This window comes from Anoplophora glabripennis, unplaced genomic scaffold (assembly GCF_000390285.2).
Source record: "Anoplophora glabripennis isolate ALB-LARVAE unplaced genomic scaffold, Agla_2.0 scaffold51, whole genome shotgun sequence".
Taxonomy (NCBI): domain Eukaryota; kingdom Metazoa; phylum Arthropoda; class Insecta; order Coleoptera; family Cerambycidae; genus Anoplophora; species Anoplophora glabripennis.
This window is the reverse complement of record NW_019416324.1, coordinates 81,263-105,987: the sequence shown is the minus strand read 5'-3', so window position 1 is coordinate 105,987 and position 24,725 is coordinate 81,263. Positions and strand designations below refer to the sequence as shown.

Genomic DNA, 24,725 nt, shown 5'->3' with positions numbered 1-24,725 from the left:
GTTGAAACTAAATATTATAAGTTTTATTAAACCTGTCATTCTTGGAACGTTTCAAAATTAAATAATAGACAACAGTCGGAACAACTACACCAAAGTTGTCAGTAACAATGTCGATGTATCCTCCGTTACAGCGGTTAGAATGTCAAAGACCGGCATAATATATAATTTTATGTAACATCTGTTAATAACTGATCTCTTAGCACGTACCGTAACTCGAGTAAGAAACGTTGCACGTTCAAAGAAAGTTTTTGTTTTCCCTTTCACTTGATTTCATCCATTGAGATTAACCCTTTGACACGACATCTGATACTTTCTCGTTTGTACAGACGGCATGTATATGGGACTTATTACTACCGATGGACGCCGTTGCCAGCGAATACACTCAGGTGAATTATGCTAATTGAAAAGTGGTAGGTACGTAGAAAGCTATACAGGGTATATCACTGCAGCTGAAATGAAACGCCTGGGTCCATGTAATGCGTTATAATTGTTATATCTTCTGCTCAATTGAGTGGAAATTAGTAAATTGATACGATTTGAGGAACTGGAAATATATATATTGCTATAGAAATGTACCAATTCCTTGACTTTCTATAATAACACATCTCGTCAGTGGTAACATATGTATGAAGCTTTACGCTAATTAAAAATGAAAATAACAGGCAAAATTGACAGGTATATAACCGTCTATAAATCTCAGTTTTTTAAATAAAAAATAGAACAAACGTGGTGTCTGTGCAGTATATTGTATACGACAAGTGATATTTCTACCGATCCTAAAATAGTATATTACAATACGAGTATGGAAAATATTTCATTACTCTCGAGAGATAAACAAAATCTCGAGACAATGTGGTTCAGTATCATAATGTTTACAAAAAAAAAGGAAAAAACGAATTACGTTTTACATACATTGTGTAGTGCATTGTTTTGTATATTTTAGGATGTACAAATGCGATAAAATAAAAATAATATTCTTGGGTTTAAAAATCCAAAGAAACGTCATATCTAAAATACTCGTCTCCTGATTGCGGACACAGTGTTATAAAATCTTAACTTCCTGTATTTAATTATGTAACTTTCAAAGCGTAACTAGGCTGCAGTTCCACGATATTTTGCCTACAGAATAGATTTAAGCTGTCGAAATGTCTCATCAAGCTTCGCGAAGAATACAAATGAAGTGAAAAAAATATCCGTCATTGTTTCTGTTTAAAATGTTACGCAAGCTGTGTGAGTTTCCCAAAATATTTTATCTGCTTCCACTATAGCAAATATATATTAATACATTGTTTTTAAGGAGGTAAGTGGAGTTTACCGTAGAAGATAAGTGAGGTAACTTACCTCCCTAGGGAAAAAATCGATTTCGAGTTATAAATGCATATTTTATGAACAAATAAATATAAATATTTGATTACATTACATTTTATTAATTATTGTGAATGAATATTTATAGTAATTGTACAGTTATTACATTTAGTAACATTTATAAAATCTGATTAATTATTGCCCTCGCGTTTACTATTTGTCACATTTTTCTCAAAATGATTTGACCGCTAAATTTCAGTCACCAATATTATCTGACTGATCCATTAAAACAGCATTATGCCACGTACTACTAGAATCTGGAGTTGAAGTGTAATTGTAAAGAATCCTGTTGGCCATTTCATTTTTGTTACTTAAACTGTCAGCAACATAACTTTCTGCAATTGTGGCTGATTTCCACCCACCATGCCTCTTGATTGCTAATACATTATCTCCTGTATTAGCCAGTAACGTTGCCGATGTTATTCGGAATGAATGGCCTGTATATGTTTCAGGATGTTCTAGTTTCAAAATCTTATTAGGAATCATAGAAAGGGTATTCTTGCCGACTGGTTGGTTGTAACATCTACCTGCTTGATAGCGCATAAAAAAGTGACTGCAAAATTTCGAATAATGTCAAAATTAATAGATTAAGAAATGTCAAAAAATAAATCATAAGCTTTATTTCATGAACCATAAAGAACATATTATGTGCAATTATCATTAGTTTTTATTAATTTCAATTTCCCTTTTGTTACATGTAATCTCAATTTTTTTCTCTTTCATGTTTCGTTTTCTTAAAGCATTATGTGAAAAAGTGAAAATAAGACAATAATATGTTTAAGAAATTAATATAATGCATAACTTATTAAAAGAAAAACCCACGTTTCCAGTAACACTTTAACAATACCTTTGCTTGCCTCTTTATTACCATCATTATTTATTAAACTCTCTCTTTATTTAATCGATTATTAGCGAAGACAAATCATTCGCACTGCATTTACGTGTAAAATGTAATTATTATCTATTGTTCTGCTAGACACTGGTAAGACTGTATATAAACAGAGTGATTCACAACTTACCCAAACAAATTTGGGAATAGATGCGGCATGGGAAATGGAGTCAATATTGTAAAAAAAATTGTAAAATCGTTATAGTTTCCCAGAAAAAAATTATTGAAGTTGTAGTACTTTCAACCATTACATCGCTGAACAACTGTAGTCTGTAGCGCAATACGCGTGGAGAGCCACGTGGCCTCAGCGACTTCGAATACTGAAATCCGATTTTACAATCGTCATTGCGATAGTGTTTACAATAGTTTTTTAGTAGTTAGTGTCAAAAATGGCTTGCGTGTATAGCAACTCGGAGTTGATGGATATTGTTTTAATTTATGGTGAAACATTTGTGTTATAGTGAAGCAGGACAACATTTGTGTTAGTTGGTACAAACTGAGTAAAACGGACCCAAATGTGTTTACACGTCGGTGGACAAAATTTTGAACAGTTGTTGTGACATCAGGTATGTCAAATTATTTTATTAGTTAAAACCACAAATTAATTTTATTAATTAATAATAATAATAGCGGCAGAAGCACTTGAAGTTGCTGATATAAAATAGGTCTTTTAAATCATTTTCGAACTGCTCTTTTTGATTTTTTCTTTACAAAATTGTATTTGTAAGAGTCCCCTGTACACCCAATTTTTTTTTTTTTGTCAGATAAGTTCTGAATCACCCTGTCTCTTTTATGGCATTGTATAAAAATAAATATGTACTTTTCTTTGTTAATATTCGTTTTTTCGTGTAAACAAGTTGTTTATAGAAAAGTAGAAGCAAAAAAACGCTGTCATTATTTATTTTAAGTTATGTAAGAAAATATGCGGACGAGCGTGTAGCACTTTCATCTTGAGGACCTTCAAGCCGATAATTGGAGTTGCGCAACCTTTCACCGAGATGGGAACAAGGAGAAATGGTCGGGCTTCGACAAAGGGAAGAGAAATTTTGGTACCCACCAGGCAAGGCAGTTGAATAATTAATTGTTGAGTCAATAGTCAAAAATGTACGTCTTCGGAATCTTTTGATTTGTTTTGACATGTATTAACTGAGAACATTGTTGACAGTTAACTCAAAATCTAATGGTAGACACGTGGAAGCAATCATATTCATATTTCAAATTGGGAAAGTTGAAATTCATTTGTTTCCTGACCGTCAATGTCATGGATGTCCTGAATGAAGTATTTTAGAAACAAAAATCGTCTTTATGTTTGTGAGTTCTGCGCATCTTCCAAGTTTGTTTGTTACACTTTCTTACTGTTATAAACCTACAACTTCCTTTTATTTTGCATAATTTCAAAAGAAATAGTTAATTCGAGTGATCCATGTGTTAAATCAATGTTCTTGTATTTTTTTTTATTTCAGGAGTATATTTTCAAGTTTCTTTTGATACTAAAAAAATTTGATTGTTTAGATGTTGTGATTTGAATACTTAAACTATTTTAATTTAATTAAAATGGGGCACATAAAAACAGTTTTCTATTCCAATACAAAAGTAGCGCGAACAACTGAATATTAAGCAATTTCCTGGACAATTTATTTTATAAGTGTCCGCGGGCTTTTCTCCAAATACATAGTTGCTGGCATTTCCTGTGAAAGGAACAGTTTTTACGTCAATTACTGATTCCCATTGAATTATAAATTGTTGTTGTTAATACCTACTGATCTTCTTGTGATAAGCGACGTTTTTCCATTAGCTATTGTTATATAAGCGACTAAACTGACACATTTTTTTTTTGCTTTTGACTTATTGGTTGATATGTATACAGGGCGAAAGCCGACCCTGTGTTATTTATTAAAAACTTTGGAAGAAAATATAATTTTTTTTAAATGTCAATTTTTTTTAGTTTGTACTTTTGCATTGAAAAATTCCCCAAATATTGAGAAGTATCTTTCTAACGCTAAAATAGAACTTTTTTGGTATAAAACTTTTCTATTACAAATATGGTTAGGAAGTTGTAGTTTAATTTTTATAGATTATACACGCCACACCCTGTATAGATAAATCTATTTGTATGTTCAACGAAATTTTACCATAATTTAATTCCGATTTCTAAAAACATTACTTGTTTCGTTAGAAATCTAAATATTCAACACTACAGCTTTATTTGTAAGGATAATTAAATATGAATATCAGAGGTAAACAAACAAATTACTTATTATGGAAAAAACAGTTATATGTTCCTAGGAAAGCATCTATTTTCACTTTAGCGGTGTTTTCATACGACTTTCTTTTTAATTTTACCGTTGAATAGTATTTTATTAAGAATTACTACCATTTCACTAAATTAAAACTTGTTTTTAATTCTATGTTCTTATATGTGAGCATACTCCACATGATATACCACAGTCGCATAAGAAATTGGTGTCTCTCAGAAGTGCAAAATTTTTGTTTAATGTGAACAGAATCCTGATAAAATGTGAAAATAGTATGATCTTTCTATAGCACACGAATGTAAAAAAATGTTTTAAGCGCAGTTCCGACTTCTGTATTGACAAAAATTGTTACATCGTTGTTTCATTCCAAAAATCGTCACTAACACTTAATGAGATATCAGCAATCCAATAACATGTCTCCATTAGCAGGTAATTAAAAATGTTCGGTTATTTCATGACTACACCTCGTATTTCAAGCAACAATCACTTTCGGAACATTGTTTTAACGACATAAATTAACATTGACTTCGCGCATATCAGATAATTCTATAATGTACAATAAAAATGATTATTATAGACTAATACAAGTTGCTGCTTTCACAACGTGACAATGTTTGCTACGTGTTCAGTTTCTTTACGGGCCAATTGTATTCCCAAATGCTTTAGTCGGGCTACTAAGAATAAAGCTTTCGTGATAGAAGTATGTCATATAAAAAGTCAAAGTAGATGCTTTAAATTTATTTAATAAGAAATGGAGAAGAAAGACTGGAGCAGGTATTCATCAAAGAAATAGTGATGTAGTCGATGTTGAAAAATTTAAAAAAATTATAAATGGTTATAAAAGTGTAAAAATAGATATGATAACAAGTATCTCTAGCAAATTGTGTGTCCTTTCTAAAACTTAATTTAAACCCACGGTAAAGTAAACTCTAAAAGAAAAATTATGGGGTAGTATAGCAAAAAATTGCATCATACTTTTCTAAGAAGTAGACACATACAGTCTTGTTTAGCCCAATAACACATATTTTAATGTAACATACTTTTAGGAAATCTTATTTATTTTGATTTGACAATTTTTCTGATGCTACTAAACACTTGATATTGTTAAATTTGTTGACAATATTGCAAAGAACATTTACTGGTGGAGTTCGTGATTCCATTGTAGAAGAATGGATTTACTCGACAAATAGATTTATCCTATTCGTTTCTAACTTAGGCACCTCAGACTAATGGACCACCCTGTACGAGGTAGCTCTTACAGATTAGAACGACCCATGGAAAGTGGAAAATCATACCCGACCAACGTTTTCATCCGATTCACAAACCAGAAGTGTGACTACATCAGTTGCATTCCACAATAGAAAGTAAGTCTTTGTATCTAAATAAAAAACTTAATCGTGAGAAGCATCGTCTTGCCGGAGTTATTTCTGCGATCAAGCATTATTGAAGAGCGCGTTTCATGATAAGGTCATTAACACCGGCCAATTTCTAGTTCATCACACTTTAATTTTTGTCGTAGACATTGCCGGATACGGTTCTTTGTTTGGATTATCATCAGGTTTGCCTTGCTTTATGTCGGGTTATTATTGCCCCATGAAAAATTGCCTTCTCCTTTTATTAAACAGGCTATATTATTAGGCAACCAACATGGCACAATTGGTACTGTCAACAAAAAATTTTACAACGAAATGACAGACCATTGCGTCTACGTTTGATTTGATCAAAATTTGACGTTTGATTTTATCAAAATTTAAAAGGAGATTTTATCAAAATTTAAAAGAAGAAAAGGAGAAAAGAAGAAGGAGAAAATTTTAGTCTTTTCTATTAACATCCAGAAGAAAATTAGGGACTATATCTACAAAGCGGTGGGATTTCGAGAACATGTTTATATTGTGTATATCAAAGTGCGATTATTTTTAGATTTCTGAATTTTTGCGGATAAAATTCTGAACACAATCAGCTAATGTTGTTGAAGTGATAGAAAAAGTGATCTAAAGATCTAAAAACTAGAATCTTAGAGCTTCAAAATGCTTTTTGTTAATTCCCGATCGACCATTTTTCACCTAAATACAGTCTGTCAAAAATCACGGAAAAATTTCGGAAATTCTTTTGACCCTTTAATCTTTTGCAGTAGTGTATGTAAAAAATAAATACTATCAGAATATAAAATAAAAAATATTAGTTTTTTCAGGGCGTTCTTTATTTACACTTACATACATGTTAAAAATAAAAAACAGAAAGAGTTAATTTCGTGAAGCATAAACAATATGGCGTAATTACGAAAAATAAGGTTGATGACGGTGAAATTTACATGCTTCAAAATTTAGAACAGCATCCAGCAAAATTTGGAGAATGCAACATTTTCAGTTGGAAATAAAATAGTCTAAAAGATCCCTAATTAATCTTTGTTTATCTCTTATAGTTTATGCGATTATGCAGAATATATGTATAATCAAAATGGCCCTCCTGGTAAATCCTTAAATATACGCAGATATATTTACAAGTTACAATAGCTGTCCTATAACGACCTGTTTTAATAAAAAAAATTCTTCCACATCAAAATACACTCGAAAGATTCATTGTAATGAATTACAGATAAATTTTTTATATGGCCATTGAGAAAATAGAGATACTAAATATATTCTAGAAATTTGTTGACTTACACAGCAGAAACTTTTACTATAAATAAAATTTCAAATGACTAAAATCATTTATCAAAAGTTTCTAAATCTATGCAACTAGTTATACCACAAGCCCAGAAAATGATTGCCCGACTTATAGGCAATTCACTATGCATTCCGTGGAACAGCGATAAAAAATGGGTTGTACATTGTATATTATCTGTGTTAATTTATCATCATAATAACTCCGACAGCAGATATTTTATACATTGTGATTCCAACCATTTGGTCTTCATTGATTTCTAATAGGAATGTCACCGAACCGGCGCATTCGCCATTTATTGCATTCGAATTGAGCTGTATTTGTGGTTGCATATATACATCGCACAGCTTGCTTCAATACATAAACCGAGTATATCTGGTTGCATAAAACAAATACCAAAATCAAACTCTAAATATTAAAATGATCAAATCTAATGTAGATACTCATCTACAATAAAATCTATGGTTTATTTTCAGCCATATGAATGGCGTGTTTGTCACCTTCTCATATATTATCACAAAAATGAAATGATATAATGTTACAACAAACTGGGTGCATATTCTATACTCGTATTTGACATTATTATATAAAAAAAGTGAAACGATTTGGTGGATGTCCGTGATCTGCTAGACTATGCTTTGATTGCGCCATCTACCAATCGGTAGTTCAACTAAAATCTCATACCACTGGCTTTCCCTTTTTAATTATCAACAAAAAGACAGGGATAAGTTACTTATATAAGAAGCCTTCTGTAAGAGCTTGTTGATAGTCTATTGTGTCACAAGCTGATTCAACGGCGTACGATTTAAATCAAAAATTGTATAAAAAGAGAACAGTATTCAGTGACAAAACGTTACACATTTTTTTAACGCAAATACCCATTTTAGAATTAAGGGTTGATCCTTTGATTTTATAGCATTAGACTTATTTAAATTACATTAGATACATGCTACATACGTTGATAGAACCACTGAAACGTCGGTGGATGGCAGTATAGGACTTATTAAGGAATATAAACCAGGGGGTCTTAATCAACTGATTTCAAATTTTCAAAAGCCATTTGGAAAGTTGAGCGTTCTTTTCTATGTGAAAATTATTTCAAGTATCCAGATGGTTTATTTGAGGCTGTGCAACATTTTGAAAATTCGATAAATTTTTTTGAAAGTTTTATTCAAAAAATTATTTTGCGAAAACTATAGAACCGATTTTATTGAAATTTGGTGTGCTGTTTTATTATACCATAAAGTTTTTTTTACCAAAATTAGAATGCCTTCGTAACAACTAAAATATTTTTAAAAAATTATTAAAAAATCTTGATTATTTTGCCCTTTTTTCATCAATTATTGCTATTTTGCAACATCGACAGTAAATTTAAACATTTTTAACATACAGTATATTGTGCAAAATTCAATTCTAAAACTTTTTTCCTCTTCAATATTCTTCCAAAATGCATAGGTTCCAAGATATAAGTGAAAAACTCAGATAAAATAGGTACATTTTTTATTTTTTGCAATTTTGAAAATGTTCTGGACCTCGTCCAGATCTAAAGAAAACTAAAGAACGAAAAATCAAAATGCTTTCTACCGCAACCAATGAGGCGTCCGTTGTATTTACGCCCAATAACTGTGTCATTCAACTTATGAGTGGCGATATTCAAGCAACATTGTCAAGGATACTTTCTTCTTCCGCAACACAAGTAAACGACATTGATCTGTAGCCTTCAGTGAAAGTATTTCCAGCGAAAGTAATCTATCTGTTACGTTCTGCGCCAATCCGTGGTGTGATACAAACGTAATTATTGATAGTGTGATTAATTTCTTAGTTTATTTTGTCGCCTTTTGTCTTATTAAGAATACAGCTGGATATAATACATTTCATTAAACAGCTTAGATAGTGGTTTATTGTTTAAGATTCTATTCGTTCCTTTGGATCTAAATATTAGATTGTTGGAGGGCAGTGAAAGCTTTTAATGAATTATGGGATAGAGACCCACTAATTTGGATGAAAAGGAAGAGTGATATTTGAGAAATGCGTTTTAAGACAAGGAATTTCAAAGGTAGGGGAGGAAAAATGAGGGAAAAGTCGATGGACTTTTGAATGAAGGCTAAGTGGATTCATAGGAGTTTTAGCTTTTGAAATTTTGAAGGATTTGACTTGTTGAGACCAACTACCTTTGAAAATCAATTATTTTAAGGCATAAAGATAAAGTTTAAGAAATAGCATTTCATTATTTTTTAAATATTGTAAAATGGCGAGAATTTCAGGACACACGATATACCCGTCAATGTAATGCTTGTCAAAACTTGATCAGAAATAATAATTATAGTTTTCACTTCTTCTTTTATGGTGTTGTGATCTCTCGGACGGAATATCTACTCGAAAGAAAAGGCCGTGGGCCGTTAGTAATTTTCCGTAATGTAGGTATAACCAAACCGGTTGATACTGTAAGATATATAAATGTCGATCTTATGTAAATGCAAGTAAAAGGGAGAAACTACGCGTTTCTTGTTTCGATACAATCTTCATTTCCATACCAACTGAGCTGAACATTCCGATAATTTTAAAATATGGTGTCATGTTTATGAGTAGGAACTAACGCGTTTTTCAACATTACTTGAGTTCATCAAATCTATGCTACATATTAATTGCACATTCCTTCAATTTAATTAAAATGTCATGTAGAATTAATCACCACCATCACTATGTTAGGTATGATTTAATCAAGTTCTGCAATACATATATGGAATATATATTTCATAATCCGAGGATAGGTTTACTGAAGCCTACAAAGTGTTACTTAAACAATACACAAACAAATTATTTACAACATTTAAACTTATAAATAAATAATAAATTGGGTCGAATTACAAAAATACAAATAATTAGGACTATACGTTTTTTAGGCAGTTTTTATCAGTCATTATTATTTTGTATTTAAATATTATATTTTTATGTATTAAAAAATATGTATCTCTAGTATTACAAGCATTAAATTTATTTTGGAAGCTTTGAAATGAATAAGAGAACCTTGCCAAGAGAAAAATGTAGTCTCATGTAAAAGTTATATTTTTGGCTAGAATATTCTAACGAAATTTCGTACTTCGATGCAACATATTAACTAATGAATCATAATAAATAGGCAAATTATATTAAAAAAATACTAGTGTATATTATTTGCAAATACCTACAGAAATACAATTTGAAATATTTGAGAAAAATACAGCACAATAAATAACATAGTAACACTTATGAAATATGTATAACTATTTACGTCGTTTTAAGATATTTTGATAATAATTATTGTATGCCTCTAAATAAGCATTTGATAGAATTGAATTTAGTTCAAATGTAGCTATTAATCGTTAAATAGCAAGTAGAACAATTGAAAATAAAAGCAACTTACTAAAAATTTATTCTTATAGAAATCTGTTAATTAATTTTACTTATTTTAAAAGCATATATGTGTTATAGGTGTAGAAAATAAGTTAACAAACACAATAGCAACACCTACGTTATAAAGTTATTTTCAAAGTACAAAATTTTTTGATAGTCCAGTTTCTATAACAATCCTAGGGAATTTCTCTATTCTAATGTTTTGAAAACATTGGTTAACATCAGAGTCAGCTAAGTACAGTTTTTAAAATAATAAACATACTCACAGTTATCAATTTAATCGCTAATAAGTACCAGTTTAGTATGAACATGTGTTTCACAGGCCAGACCATTACAATTATTTATAAGGCCTCACGTCTGTTGCGTCATCGTCTTGTGACGTCCTACTAGTGGTTTAGTGGGTCTTTAATCGTAAACGAGAGAAATCTGCGCGCATTATGTATCTATCTAAAAAATTAGAACAGGTAAGCCAATTTCGCTTAGTGGTCTACACGAGGTCTACACGAAAAACAAAATAAGAAAATTATTACCGATTTAAGTTAACTAATTATCAGAAATATATAAAAAATGTGGTGTTAGAACTTTGACTGCCTTAATTTTAACAGACGATAGAATACATTAAAATAAACAGAAAAACCTTATATGGGTTCTAACCATTTCCGAGAAAAAAATAATCAAAATCTACAATTTGACGTACAAAAGTTCGATTAATTAAGAAATATTGACGTAACTGCGTGCATAGAATAGCATAAAATACAATGTTTATCATATTTTTGAACTTCTTTCTGCTTCTAATTCTAAAAAATAATTAGCGTTGTAATAAATTTAAAATTCGATAAAATTCATATCGAGCAATGTGACAACGGCGCGGCGGTTATTCGTTAACACGAGGCACTAAGCTGTCCAATAATACGCAATTCAGTTGGTATCTGGAATTCGACAGTCGAAGACTTGCGAAAACGAATTTTTGCCACTACCCATCAAATAAGGATAAAGCGAGTTCGCGAAAATTGGATTCGAAGGTGTCGTACATGCGTCGAAATTGGTGGTGTACATTTTGAGCATATATTGTAGCTTGTTTTGTACTTGTGCATTTAAAAATTACTGAATTTTGCTTTTTGGTAAGTACCTAAATTATTTTTAATACGTAGAATTATTATATTATATTTTTCAAATTGATAATTTGATTAAAAGTTCCTGTTTTAAGAGATTCTACTAAAATTTGAGCTAAAATTTAAGTACAACACTATCTTCGTACTACAAAATCCCTACATTTTATTTTATTTATTTAAAAACTGGAAAACAATCGTCTTGAAAACTAAATATTTCACAATAATAGTTGTTTACATTTTTGTTATTCCATAGGACAAGTCTGCCGCGTGCACACGTGGTGTGCATCAGCTGTGTAACATTAGGTTAAGCGTTGTTGTCACGTTGTAATGAAACTCCCCAATATTAATACTCGCTGTATTTTGAAAACTGTTAATCTTACGTCCCTGTAATATACAACTTTTTTGTTCATTTATGATTACTCTATCTCAAGATGAAGTAATGGCAGTCAAACTGCTTACACCCTGTATTGTTAAGAAACAAACATTTCGATTTTCTTTGTGTTTGAAGGAAACTGCCCCTTTATAAACTGAGATCAAAATATTACTGACAGCTGGCTCCTTCAACAGGATAACAGAATAATACAGAAGCGAAATTGAAATATTCTCTTTTTCTTTAGTTTAACAGATAATTCAGAAACCGTTGTTTATTTTACTTTTTTGTATAAACTGCAAAAATCACGGAATTGACCATACAATTTTATTTTCCAATTAATTACTTCATTAAATACTTTTAATTTTGGGAAATATATTGCAATTGTCTGGAGCGGTCTTCCAATTCAGTTTCGCGCTTTGGGCACAGCCAAATATATTGGTTCAAGGGTAACAGGATTTGGCTGAACAAAGGATTATTTCACGATTAGACTTTTGTATTATTCCGTGACAAAACCACCACACCACTAAGCAGAGGCGTTTTAACAAGCGGCCCTCTACCGCAGCGAGTGCGTCTTCGTTCGAAAATCGTATTTGATGTCGTCCTCGATGATCTCGGTAACCGGTTTGACGTCGTCGAAGTTTTGGTATTCGTGGATTCGGGCTTGTGGTGGCCGGTACGCCGACAACGAGACGGGTCTTATGAGTTCCTCGAGGGCAACTTCCGTATCGCCCAACGCCCACTTGGTCCCGCAGCATCTTTTCCCGACATCCGCCAGGTCAATGGGCTTCAGCTTGACGTATTTCGGGGGTTTCTTGTTTATCTTCGGCAGCTGCCCGTAGAACTTGTCGCCGTACGTTAGAGGATGGAGTATCTTCACTTCGGGGAGGCGTTTGGGAATGGCTAAGCTCTGGTTGTCGTCTAGGTAGATCCGGTAGTGGCCGGTGTCGGTGGTTCTCCTTGCAATAGAATGCACAGATTAATATCCCAGCTATTTAATAATAAATCCATCACTAGGCGCTAAATATGGCGATTTTTATTTAAATATTTCGAAAACCCGTCAATCTTTAAAGTCTATAATATAGTTTTATAAATTGTTTACTTTTTTTTTTAATTTCGAGTTTCTTAAATCAATAATCAATTTGCAAAATTTGCACTACAATTTGAGGAAGTTTAAATTTGAAACAAAAAATTTATAATAATATTTTTAGTAAACTGAAAAAATTTCCAAGAAAATTTACATAAGACTATTACACATATATCCATAAAAATATAAATTATTTAAATGTGTTCTATCATTAAAAAATATTCAACTGCTGCTACTTAAAATTTCTTTCAAACGCATTAGAATTGTATATCTACCGCGTTCAGTTAAAGTGCAGGTAGGATTATCTGTGTAATAACTATAATTTATCATAGACAACTATCTTGGTATCTCTGAACGTAAAAAGGGACCATTAATACAATGTCTTGTATCAGACGAGGTCTCAGTGGGTAATAATTCTGTAATTTTATTGGATAGACTTTATAAATCATACTCACATACCAGGTATGCACTATTATACACCGATAACAGTTACAATAATTGGATAAAAATTAAATAACAACTACTACACCCGGATCTTTGATAAATTTAGCCTTGGAATAGCGTCTCTAAAGCCAGTGGATTTAAACCGATTTGCAATGATTTTTTCAACGATACCAGAAGTAAACCGAAAGCTTTTGACGTACGATGATGGTAAGATAACAAATCCAGGATCTGTAGAATTCTTAGGAGAACATCTAGACTCCAAGTTATCACCATAATACAGTTATTTTATGGATAGAGTAATTCACGTAACTATAGTACGATCGTAAACGATGCAAAATAGAGCAAAAAATTGTCGGTCTTTTATCAAAGGAAAATCGTGTCATCATTTTTAGGAGGCGTAAGATGAACCGTTTCAAATTTAAAATGAAATTGAATGTAAAATCTGAAATACCGCCGCATACGCACTGTGTTCTGGTACTAGCTGTAGTCGGCCAGGTGCATCGAGTGTACGAAGTGGTCGGTTATACGTCAAATACTAACCTGGCGAGCTTGATCATAGAGCAGGGAACAATAAACAGTGGCACGTACAGAGGTGAAATGTAGCACATATGTGGAATTTAAATAACGAATTGGATTTATAATAAATTACATTTAAAACAAATAGTTTATGAGAATAAAGGGATTTTTGTAGGAACAGGGTTCCAGACGTGAACTGATCTCTTCATCGCACCCCATTACGATTCTTTTTTTTATAAGGAGAACGAAGTTTCAAAGCAAAAACCTTGTACAACAGATATACTATAAATATTTACAGAATGAAAACAAAATATAAATCCTATTATATGATTCTATCAAATGAAAACACTAACAACAATTCTCTACCAATCTCAACAAATTAAGTTATTTTTCTATCAAACAAGAAATGTTAACAAATTATAAACAAAATATAAATTCTATGATTTATGTACTGTACGCCAAACTGCATTTTTCTCATCTTCATTTAATGTTAATTTCTTCTTTCCACCCTCTTTTTTAGGTTTCTTAACGTCTCCTTCAATTTTCTTCTCTCTTAAAATTTTGAAAACAGATAATTCGCTTACTCCAGTATATCTAGAACACATTTCCACCAAACCAGTCTTCAGTTTCATGGGATGATCCTTTTCTAAAGGGTTATAGACATTTAATATTATCGTTTTTTCTCTGTAACTTAATATAGATTTTTTTGTAGCCACAGCAGTACATCCGGCTCGCGAACATCCAGGCACCGCCTCCATTTCTCCATATAACGACAACAGAGCAATAATAATACAAAAGACTTCACTTCACTAGCACAGAAAATATAATAGCATTCACGATTCACAAACAACACCCCGAAACACACACACAGCACACAAATAAAACACTAAAAACACTTTTGCTACGGAGCACAAGAAATATGATTTCACTCACAAACTCTCAAATAATAGCGCGAAACACACATATAGCCCGAAAGAAATATAATTGCACTTATAACTGTTATAACCTCACAAATATCGCGAGCGAGAAACACGCAGCACCAATACAACCGAAACGAAACTAACCACGCCAGGCCGGCACGCGCGCCGCGGCAAAAAGCATAAGACACAAGTCATATGAGGGAGAATGAAGGGAGTAATAAATGTATTGTTGTCCTGCCGCCCAATGTGCGAAGGAGATGCCTTTGTTTTTCATTTTGTCCTTCATAAATATATAACTGTTAATCTATAATGCATAAAGAAATTATTCAATTTCCAGAATCCCCTATAAAATGTGTTGCACTGATTCCCTTGACAGGCAATGATTTATTACTTTGCATCGTATACGATCGTACTATAGTTATCTTTTTTAGACCTTTATATTTGTCGTTCATTAGAATCCTCTACTTCTAATCACAGTGATATATACATGTCATACTGACCCCCCACAATCAATAAAGACAAGATTGTCATAGAACAAGTGCATATTAACACCAATAAACAAACAAGCTTGTTATAAATATTTGTTTAAACCATATTTTACACAAAAGTATGATCTAATTATCATTATTGTGAACTTTCCGCTTGCAAAACTGAAAATGACAGGGACTTACAATTTTGTTTATTTAAAAAAACAAGCAACACACACCTATATATGTTTCACAAACGTAGTGAACTCTTTAAGAAAGATTTTAATCACAATTTGGTACTTCTTAATGATAATCTGAGATGTTAGGAACGTGGGTATTACAGAAGACATTTAATTAAAATATGTTTCTAATAGTTTGTATTGTACCTACCACTGAGCAAAGATAAACTGAAATTGCAGGATTAGTGGAATTACCTGAAAATAAAGAAACGTATATTAGTTAGGATTGCCTAATTGTTGCCCACAATGTTAAATATTTTTGAGCAAGGATTATAATCATAACATATGTTTTCCTTACACCGCAGAAAATGAAGTTAAAATATACAGCGCTGGCAAACCTATGGAGAAATGCATCATTTTATCTCTCAGTCCTTGAACTGTTATTAAATCACATTTTTTTAATTATATGTTGTCACGAGAATAAAATGCAGTGTATTCGATACAGTTACGACGGCAATCCCTATAGCCGTAAACTATAACATCGTCTCGTTAATTTTTGTCAAGGTGAAAGGGAGAAGTTACTTTGTTCTCTCTTGTTTTATCTGAAAATTATAAGTAATTTCTACACGTCCTGTATATCGGTTTCAGTTCGTTCTTTCAAAAATTTAAACAAATATACATATTTTGAATACAAGTGATCTTGAGCGACTGTCAACAAATAATATCTATCATTTTTTATACAATTTTAATTACCTAGGTATTAAAATATTTCACACAAGTTTATCTTAAATAAACTATGACTCATTTGAGTGACTGCGTGTAAGATTTGGATAAGAATTAATTATTTAACGAAGAATTTTCTAATCGGAAACCAGTATAAACATTTAAAGAAAGTGATAAACCAGCAACGTTTATGTAATATGACGTAATACTATCGTCCTGTAAGAGGTAGTAGTACTTAGACATACATTTTTAGCGATTGGAAGAAATGTGGTGCTTTTAAAAATAAATCGACAAATTGCTGATATATAACATCAGTTGAAACTTTAAAACTTTGTATTTCCTTATTATTTTCGTGTGAAATAGTTTTGCCTGGCCCAAAACTTCACTGAAAAAAGCGGACAAATACAAAATACAAAAACACATCACTTTTTTTTAGAAGCAAGCGTTCATAGGAAACCAGTTCACATATATCTAAATTTTGATTGGAAACATGATATCGATATCAAGACATTCAATTTTTAATAATGAATTGAAATTAATTAAAAATGTAGTAATACATAATCGATAGCCTCAGAATTTTGTTGAATTTAAGAATATTGAAACAAATTATGTTAGACAACAGAAGGAAATTACATCCTCAATAAGAATTCTATACAGTTTTGTACAGGGGGCCCCACTAAGGTCGGCGAGGCACGATATTAGGGAAAGTATAGACCCTAGAACTTGGGGGAAAAAAAATTGATGAATAAATCTACCAAGATAAATCTCGCAATCTACATACCAAAACATAGAGTTCAATTTTTCTCAGAAATGTTTCCTATTCAGGTATATCAAATAGTACAAATATGGATAACTGGATTCATTGCGCATAACTTTTGTCATTGACATTTTGTTCTATATCTCGACAGAAAGGGTGGGGGAAGCCCCTAATGTCTGATCAGAAAAATTAATTTTTTTAAGGATTGGCGCATCAAAAGCCCATAGTGTTAATCTCGTTGGAAAGGTCGTTTCATGCTTTATCTCGTGGTTAATACGTAATGTCATTTACCTCAATATGGAAACCTATAGATGGGGTTATTTCAAAAAAATGATGTTTTATGGATTTTCTCAAAAATTTTAGTCTCCGTAAATGAATTCAGCACAAAAATTGATGAATATAGTATAAGTTTGAAATTTCTAAAGAAAATGTTGTTTATTTATTGCCGCTATTTATCCAAGTTTAGGTTGTTTTCTTAAAAAAATGAAATAGCAGGATAAAACTTTTTATAGGTTAGTTTGAAGAGCATAAAAATAGCTACATTTTGACGCCAAAAAGGGTTAGATATTTTTTTTGCTGTCAAATTATTCGCAAACTAGTGAGCAGAAAATAAATAATGATAATGAATTGAGGAACACAACGCTAACGAAAAGACATTTAATTACCAAATAAAATGCGTTTATAAAATAATAAAATAAACGTAACTATAGGAACATGCAAAAAGAAACAAGGTTAAACTATCAGAAATAATTAAAAATGAAATGTTTTTGCCGGCTTTGTCAGGCAAATCTATTTTCTCGTTTTTTGGCGTCTATATACCTTTAAATTTTCCGCTACAGAGAATTGGTTGTCTTTCACGATAATTTTATAACTTAATCTCGCTATAAATAATCTGTTTTACATTAAAATATTATAAACAAGTGTAAGTGCTTTATTATGTTTACCAACGTTTTATGACACGTTTTTTTAAAAAAATTACAGTTACGGCCTTATTGCTCTTCATCAGTTACTCAAAGGGGCAAATCAGAACACTTTGTACCATGGGACTTTAAAAATAAATATAGAAGTGAATCACGTAGAAAAATACCTTCGAACGTAATTTATACATACACTTTCTCAGAATAAAAAAAACTGAGTTTATATTGCCAAAAAGATTAAGAGATAAATCAATCAATTTATTAACCATTAACAGTTATTACTCATCGGTAAAACGTAATTGTTGTTTACTTTCCATGCACTGTTTAACACTTATTGAAACACCCCAATTAAAGACACACTCCATCCTCCAAAAACATACCTGAATAGGTACGATTAACATCTAAACAACTCCTCGTAATTGGTATTTACGCAAGGCATTTTAAACTGGGTTTCGCTTTCACTCGACAAAATCACAATAATTGTAAAACCCAACACCTGCTCGTCGGATAATTATCTTAACATAAGTACATACCCACTTGAGGTCCATGCTCGTCGAGGATGTTCTAGTGGTGCACTAGGTGTTCACTATCCTGATCAACGTTTATATCACGGTAATTATGTTCCTTTGGACGAAAGCCCAGTGTTTTTTTTATCTACTCGAAGTGTTCAGTGGCTGTTAGACCGCAGTGTACCAGACTGTTAAGCCTTTTGCTAAATATTGGCGTGACGAGGGGCAATTTGTTGGGAACGTTGCTTGATGATGGGGAGATTGTCACGAAATCTGCAGAAACGCGTATTAAATGCAATTCTATTGCTATTATATTACGCAATTGCGGAATACTTACTTCAATACCTATATGGAAGTGAATGTTGGTTGGTGGTAAACGGTAAAACAAAATTATCCGCCTCTAGATGAAATTGTAAAGCATTTGCAGGTACTGATTTGAATAATTTATTGATGAAGTCCGTTTTAATTATCGCCATTGTGGTTTCTACCGGTGCATATTGGTTGTTTTATGACATACAGGGTTTGCCATGACAATTTTCCAGTTTTTATACAGGGTGGTGATAAAAAAATTTTTTATCGAATAGGAAGTTCAAAAAATGTGGAAAACTCGAAATTTTTAAATGGAAACCCCTAATTTTTTTAACGTATTCGAATTCTGCACTAAAATTAAGTGTAACTTTGTTAAGGTTTCCCTATACCTAAACCCAGTGGTTTTCATTTTATTTACGAATAAACATTTCCCTTTTCTTAAAACCTGGAAAATTTTCATGTCAAATAGGATAAATTAGGTCGTCCTATACAAAATGTTCAATTTGCACAAAAAAATAAACCTATGTTTCCGGGAAAACTAAATTTTACTGACAGTCTGCTTCTGTCAATGTTTGCAAATAAAAATAAGTAACTATACCATTACAACACACGATAAGATAATTTTTGCAAATTTTTTTCTACGTCCATCCCCAAAATCTTCAACCAAAATGACTGAAAGTCAAATTTGACAGTTTTTTTTCTTTATGTAGAATATCCTACAATAACTTACTTCGTCCTTGAGATGCCATGTATTATAGTGCTAATAGCAAAAGTATTAATCTACTTTTCTTAGTGTAACATAGGTACTCTGATTAGGCAAAACTGTTTATGAAATCAACCCTTTGACTTATGCTCGAAGTGTATACTTATTTATAAAAAATAATGTTCTGTTCATTTTCAGTGTATCAGAAATACAGTGATTATATATAAGAATGCCACATATACATATAAATTAGAGACAATTAGTAATAGTGCTTTTATCTTTTCCAAACGTATGTTTCTGCTTGCATGGAGCAACAATCGTATCATTACGGAATTATGTTTTAGAAAGTCGTTGTTTTTAAATATTACATTATACGCTAGTCGTTAGATTATCAAATAAGTAATTTTAAGAACGTCTAATTTACAACTAATTGGAATTATTCAGTGTAATAAAATTAATCGCATTTAAAACCATGAAATTTTAATTTATATATGATTTATTAATTAATTACTAATTAATTTTTCGAGAGCAAATGTACCCAATTTTTCTTCAGTTTTCTATGACTTTTTTTCTACTTCGGTGTTCGTTATTTACATTTTTGTATGCATATGTGATCTAAAATAATGAAAATGTCCAAAAAATGACATTAATAATAATTAATACATACTTATAACAATTTGTTTTTCAGCCTGTATGTTTGCACACCCTGTATATCAGAGATTAAAACGTTCGGATCAAAATATAAAAACTTATATACGCTTATTTTGGAAAATGCTAGTAAATGCCTTTGATAAAACGAGATACCTATTTGAATTTGGTATTCCAATTGTTTTTCTCCTGTAAACCGTTGTTTTGTTTTGTTTCTTATGTACAATGAAATTTAATTACTGCTAAGGTTCACTTAGAAATGGAGGAGTGTTAATTGATTTTGATCTTACTTGGTTTTTTACTCAATTATAAAGAAAAAGCGACTAGACCTTGTTTCCAATATGTTTTGTATTTTTAACAACGTTCCCTTTGTCAAGGTTTGTGTTTTTTGAAACAAGTTCAAAAGGTCAGCAATTTTTTTCACTAACGCCATAAAAAAAACCTCTAAAATATTGTGAAACAATATTAACATTTCAATATCGATCCAAATTGGTTTTTCCTTGTGATATTTTCAAATGAAATACTTTAAATTTCACTTTGACTGTAACTGACATGAAACAAATTACATATTGATCACATTGGATGCCAAGTAATGGGTATTTTAAAAATTTTATCTGATTTAAAATATACGCATTGTCCCATAACCAAATCTAACAGAACCTCAGGAGCTGGTAGCAGAATACAACTAATTAAGACGCCATTGAACTGTTAGTCAAATTAAAAAGAAAGTTTAGACATTCTCCAAGCCTTACCACGGTTTACGTATGTTGTGAATACCTCTTATTATAACAAAAATTCGCACTGAATAGACGAAATTATGCCCATTTTCCTCTAGTTATATTTAATAGCATACCTCTTACTGCAGCTATTTTGCTATCGTGTTACTGAATTTTGAAATATGTAGAAACATGCAGTCGCCGTGCTTCAGGAATCATGGAAAATTAATTTTAATGTTGAGAAAGCTCCTTGAAATGTTGACAAACAAAAGACGGTATGAAGAAACAAAAAGAAATCATTTAAAGTGAATATAATTCCAGGAAGTCTCAATTCGGATTATATTTGACAGAACTGTTGCATCGAGTCATAAAAGTAAATATTTATAGGAATTAAAAACCGTCGTCATACAGTATGATGATCTTTTGATTGAGTTTCAGTAGTTGAACAAATGAACTTTCTATATAGTGTCAGGGTATCACAATAAACTCGCATGAAAAGTTATAAATTAGTCACTTTCTCATAACTTTCCCGCTTATATGGCATTGATAAAAGTGTTAAACGAGATCTCTTCTCAGAAGTGGCAAAATTGGAGAAGAAATTTTACGAATACAAAGGGTGACCACAAAAAACTTGTGATTTTCGCCCGTTTTTTCACAATTCGCAGAGAAATAAAAAAATACATAAAAATATGTTTTTGGTCGCAAATTACTTGTCGTAAAAAACTGAAATGAGCATAGCTTTTAGTATTTTGAAAATTTTAAAAATCGCCCTTACTTAGGGGTTGAAAAAATGCCAAAAATTAAGAATTTGAATATTACCAATTGATATAAAAACTATTAGCATGTGAATTATCTTAATATATTTTTTTTGGAATTTTTACAATTATTTCTGAGATTCTCTATTTTTGGGGATGATTCCACCCCCTGAGCGCGTTTAAGGGTGGATTTTCTAATTCAACATGCTTATTTCAGTCATGAGAATAAATTTTTCTTTGTATCAAGAATCATTCGATAGAAAAATTCACATGCTAATAGTTTTTATATTTAAGGTATTGGCAATATTCAATTCTTCATTTTGGGCGATTTTTTAACCCCTAAATAGGGGTGATTTTTGAAAATTTACAAAAAACTAAAAGCTATGATCATCTTATTTTTTACGAGTAATTTGAACCAAAAACATATTTTTATTTATTTTCTTTAGTTCTCTGCGAATTCTGAAAAAACGGCCGATTTTTGCGGTCACTCTTTGGACATGACTTAGCTAATACAATGCGAAACATCGCCTTAATGTTAAAAATGTTGTCACCGGCGTTCTTGGTGGTGAAAATTCGAAATATTTGAAATTATTCGATGTTCGTGGCTGAAAACATACATAGGCATTGTCGAATCCAAGAGAGTTGCACGAACAAAAATCTGACTACTTAAGCGCTTCAAGAACAGCAAAAATATAAAACATAAAGTTGCAAGAAAAGTTATTAAATTATTTCTGTGTACTTATTTGATAATAGCTATTGGAGTTATTACTAAAGGACATTAAAAAATTATAAATTAATAGCATGATATTAAATTATTAATAAATAAAATGCTTAATAAATTGAATAAACGTTTGAAGTTGTTCAACTTTCTTCAATTGGATGACATCTTAACGGATGTTTAGAAATTTTTCCTCACATTAATGTTTTTCGTTCTATACTAGTCACAAAAATTGAAGGATAAAAAAATCCTAAATTTCTAGGTGATTTTGAAAAAAAAATTTTTTTATTTAACCACCTCATCATAATCATAAGAAATTCAGGGGTATTCAATAGCTTTTTATAATTATAATTTTTGAAAAAAAAAACTAAATTGCAAATTGATAAGTGTAAGATTGTTTAAAAATAAAAAAATGAGGAAAAAACTATTAAAATTTACTGTGGCTGTCCTAATCAACCGATTTCAATTTTTCAAAATCCATTTGAAATGTTGAGCGGTCTTTTCTATGTGAAAAATTTTTTAATTATCTAGATGCTTTATTTGAGGCTGTGCAACATTTTGAAAATTCGAAATTTTTTTTCAAAAAATTATTTTGCGAAAACTATAGAACCGATTTTAATGAAATTTGGTGTGTTGTTTTATTATACCCTAAAGTTTTTTTACTAAAATTAGAATGCCCTCGGAGCAATTAAAATATTAAAAAAATATATCCAAGAAACTTGACTAATTTGCCTTTTTTTCATCAATTATTGCTATTTACATTTACATCGGTAATAAATTTAAACATTTTTAACTTACAGTATATTGTACAAAATTCAATTCTAAAACTTTTCTTCTTCTTCAATATTCTTACAAAATGGATAGGTTCCAAGATATAAGTAAACTTTTATTGTGTGAGTTGTACTGAAGGTAATCCAGAAAAAATTTGCTTGCCCCCTCTCACACCCACCTCAAAACAGATCCGCCCTAGTCTATTTGGCTTTGATAATTGATTGCAGGGGAACTAATGATCGTACAGAAAATCTATGCAGGGTTTTGAAAACTTCAAAGTGTCCTCTACAAGCCACTTTTACCATTTTTTGATCAAAAAAATTTCGATGCAAGAAACGTGATTCAGAAAAAGGTAAAAAATTGGGTATTAGTGGATTTTCGCTTAACTTGAGATAACTACAAATAATGAATACTATACTTATCGTGTATATCAAGCTATTTGTAGGTCGATATTATAATTGTTGTAATGCTTACTGTTTATTACTACCAAACTTCTCACGAATCGTATATTTCTTTTACAGCCCATTGAGCAGACTAGAAAAACGCTTCGATACGTTTTCCCTCGCGAGGAATTAATGTTAATAACTAATTATTAAGTGAAATTCAATAGTTATTGTTCGAAACTATTTTATAGCTCTGATAAGTACCGTGAACAGTTTCCTAGCTCTCCTGTATCACCAAACGGAAAACGAACATCAGATTTCTTCGTAATAACGTCTATTTTTCGTGCAAACATTACCGGTAGAACAATGGCAGCTTTCCAAAAGATGATGCAGTTGTTCACGAAGACGCCCGTAATTGTCTTTACACATGCACACTCGTTTTCACACAATTTTCACACGCTCGCCGGTTCTCACTGGACCAAAAATCGATACTGACCGATGAATTTACTTACTTGCCAAGGAAGAAAGGTTAGAAGCTTGAAATAGATTGTGTTTGTTATTTTGTCCCTGGATTATCCGCTTTACTTTCATTTTGATAAGTTGCCGGTAGAAAGGTACAAAGTGCAGCGGAAATTGGGCGAACCGTGCGAAGAAGTGAACGGGTTTCAAGGGTGCCAGAGAAAGGCGCGTGATTTTTACGTCGGATTTACGTAACGGACGAGTTGGGCGGAAAAAAAAATCGAATTTCTAACTGGTCATCTGAGGAATGTGAAAGAGATCAGCGAAATCACAGCGAATAGTTATAGAAACAAATTTTAAAGGCGGATTGATTGAGATTCAAAAATGAATCTTAATTGTTATAAACTTTTCCAAATTCTAATCCTTCATGTTACTGTTTTATTCGCTTCAATAAAAAATTACATATATTGAGAGATTTTTTTTTGCAAACTCAGATATTTCAAAGAAACTTGACTTCTCGTCTGGGTTCTGTTTCTCACCTAGAAATTCTCAAGAAATATATCAGTATTATATTGGAAATTAAAACTGAAATTTCACGCTTCTTTACGCGCTATCAAGCAAGTAGATGCTACAACCAACCAGTCGGCAGGAATACTCTTTCGATGATTCCCAATAAGATTGCACATTTTTTAAACT

At 31.4% G+C, this 24,725-nt stretch overlaps 1 protein-coding gene across 2 annotated transcripts; it reads right to left on the bottom strand.

Annotated features, from left to right (window-relative positions):
• Nucleotides 1-12,088: 12,088 nt before the first annotated feature.
• Nucleotides 12,089-18,844, bottom strand: LOC108907634. Of its 2 annotated transcripts, none has more exons than XM_018711389.1 (3): nt 18,592-18,844; nt 15,873-15,916; nt 12,089-13,007 (listed from the first exon to the last, which is right to left on the bottom strand). In XM_018711389.1, exons 1-3 carry the CDS (start codon nt 18,604-18,606, stop codon nt 12,605-12,607), a joined length of 462 nt encoding a protein of 153 aa, XP_018566905.1. In that variant the 5' UTR covers nt 18,607-18,844; the 3' UTR covers nt 12,089-12,604. The 2 variants fall into 2 exon arrangements, with proteins under 2 accessions (XP_018566905.1, XP_018566904.1); XM_018711388.1 differs by lacking the exon at nt 18,592-18,844 and adding an exon at nt 18,439-18,513.
• Nucleotides 18,845-24,725: the final 5,881 nt, after the last annotated feature.

Coding starts and splice junctions, on each gene's coding strand:
- LOC108907634 (XM_018711388.1), bottom strand. CDS start 18,459: ATGTTAATCGTACCTATTCAG. Junction 15,917..18,438: donor TGTTAATCGTACCTATTCAG/GTATGTTTTTGG, acceptor CTTTATTTTCAG/GTAATTCCACTAATCCTGCA. Junction 13,008..15,872: donor CAGTTTATCTTTGCTCAGTG/GTAGGTACAATA, acceptor TTCTATTGCAAG/GAGAACCACCGACACCGGCC.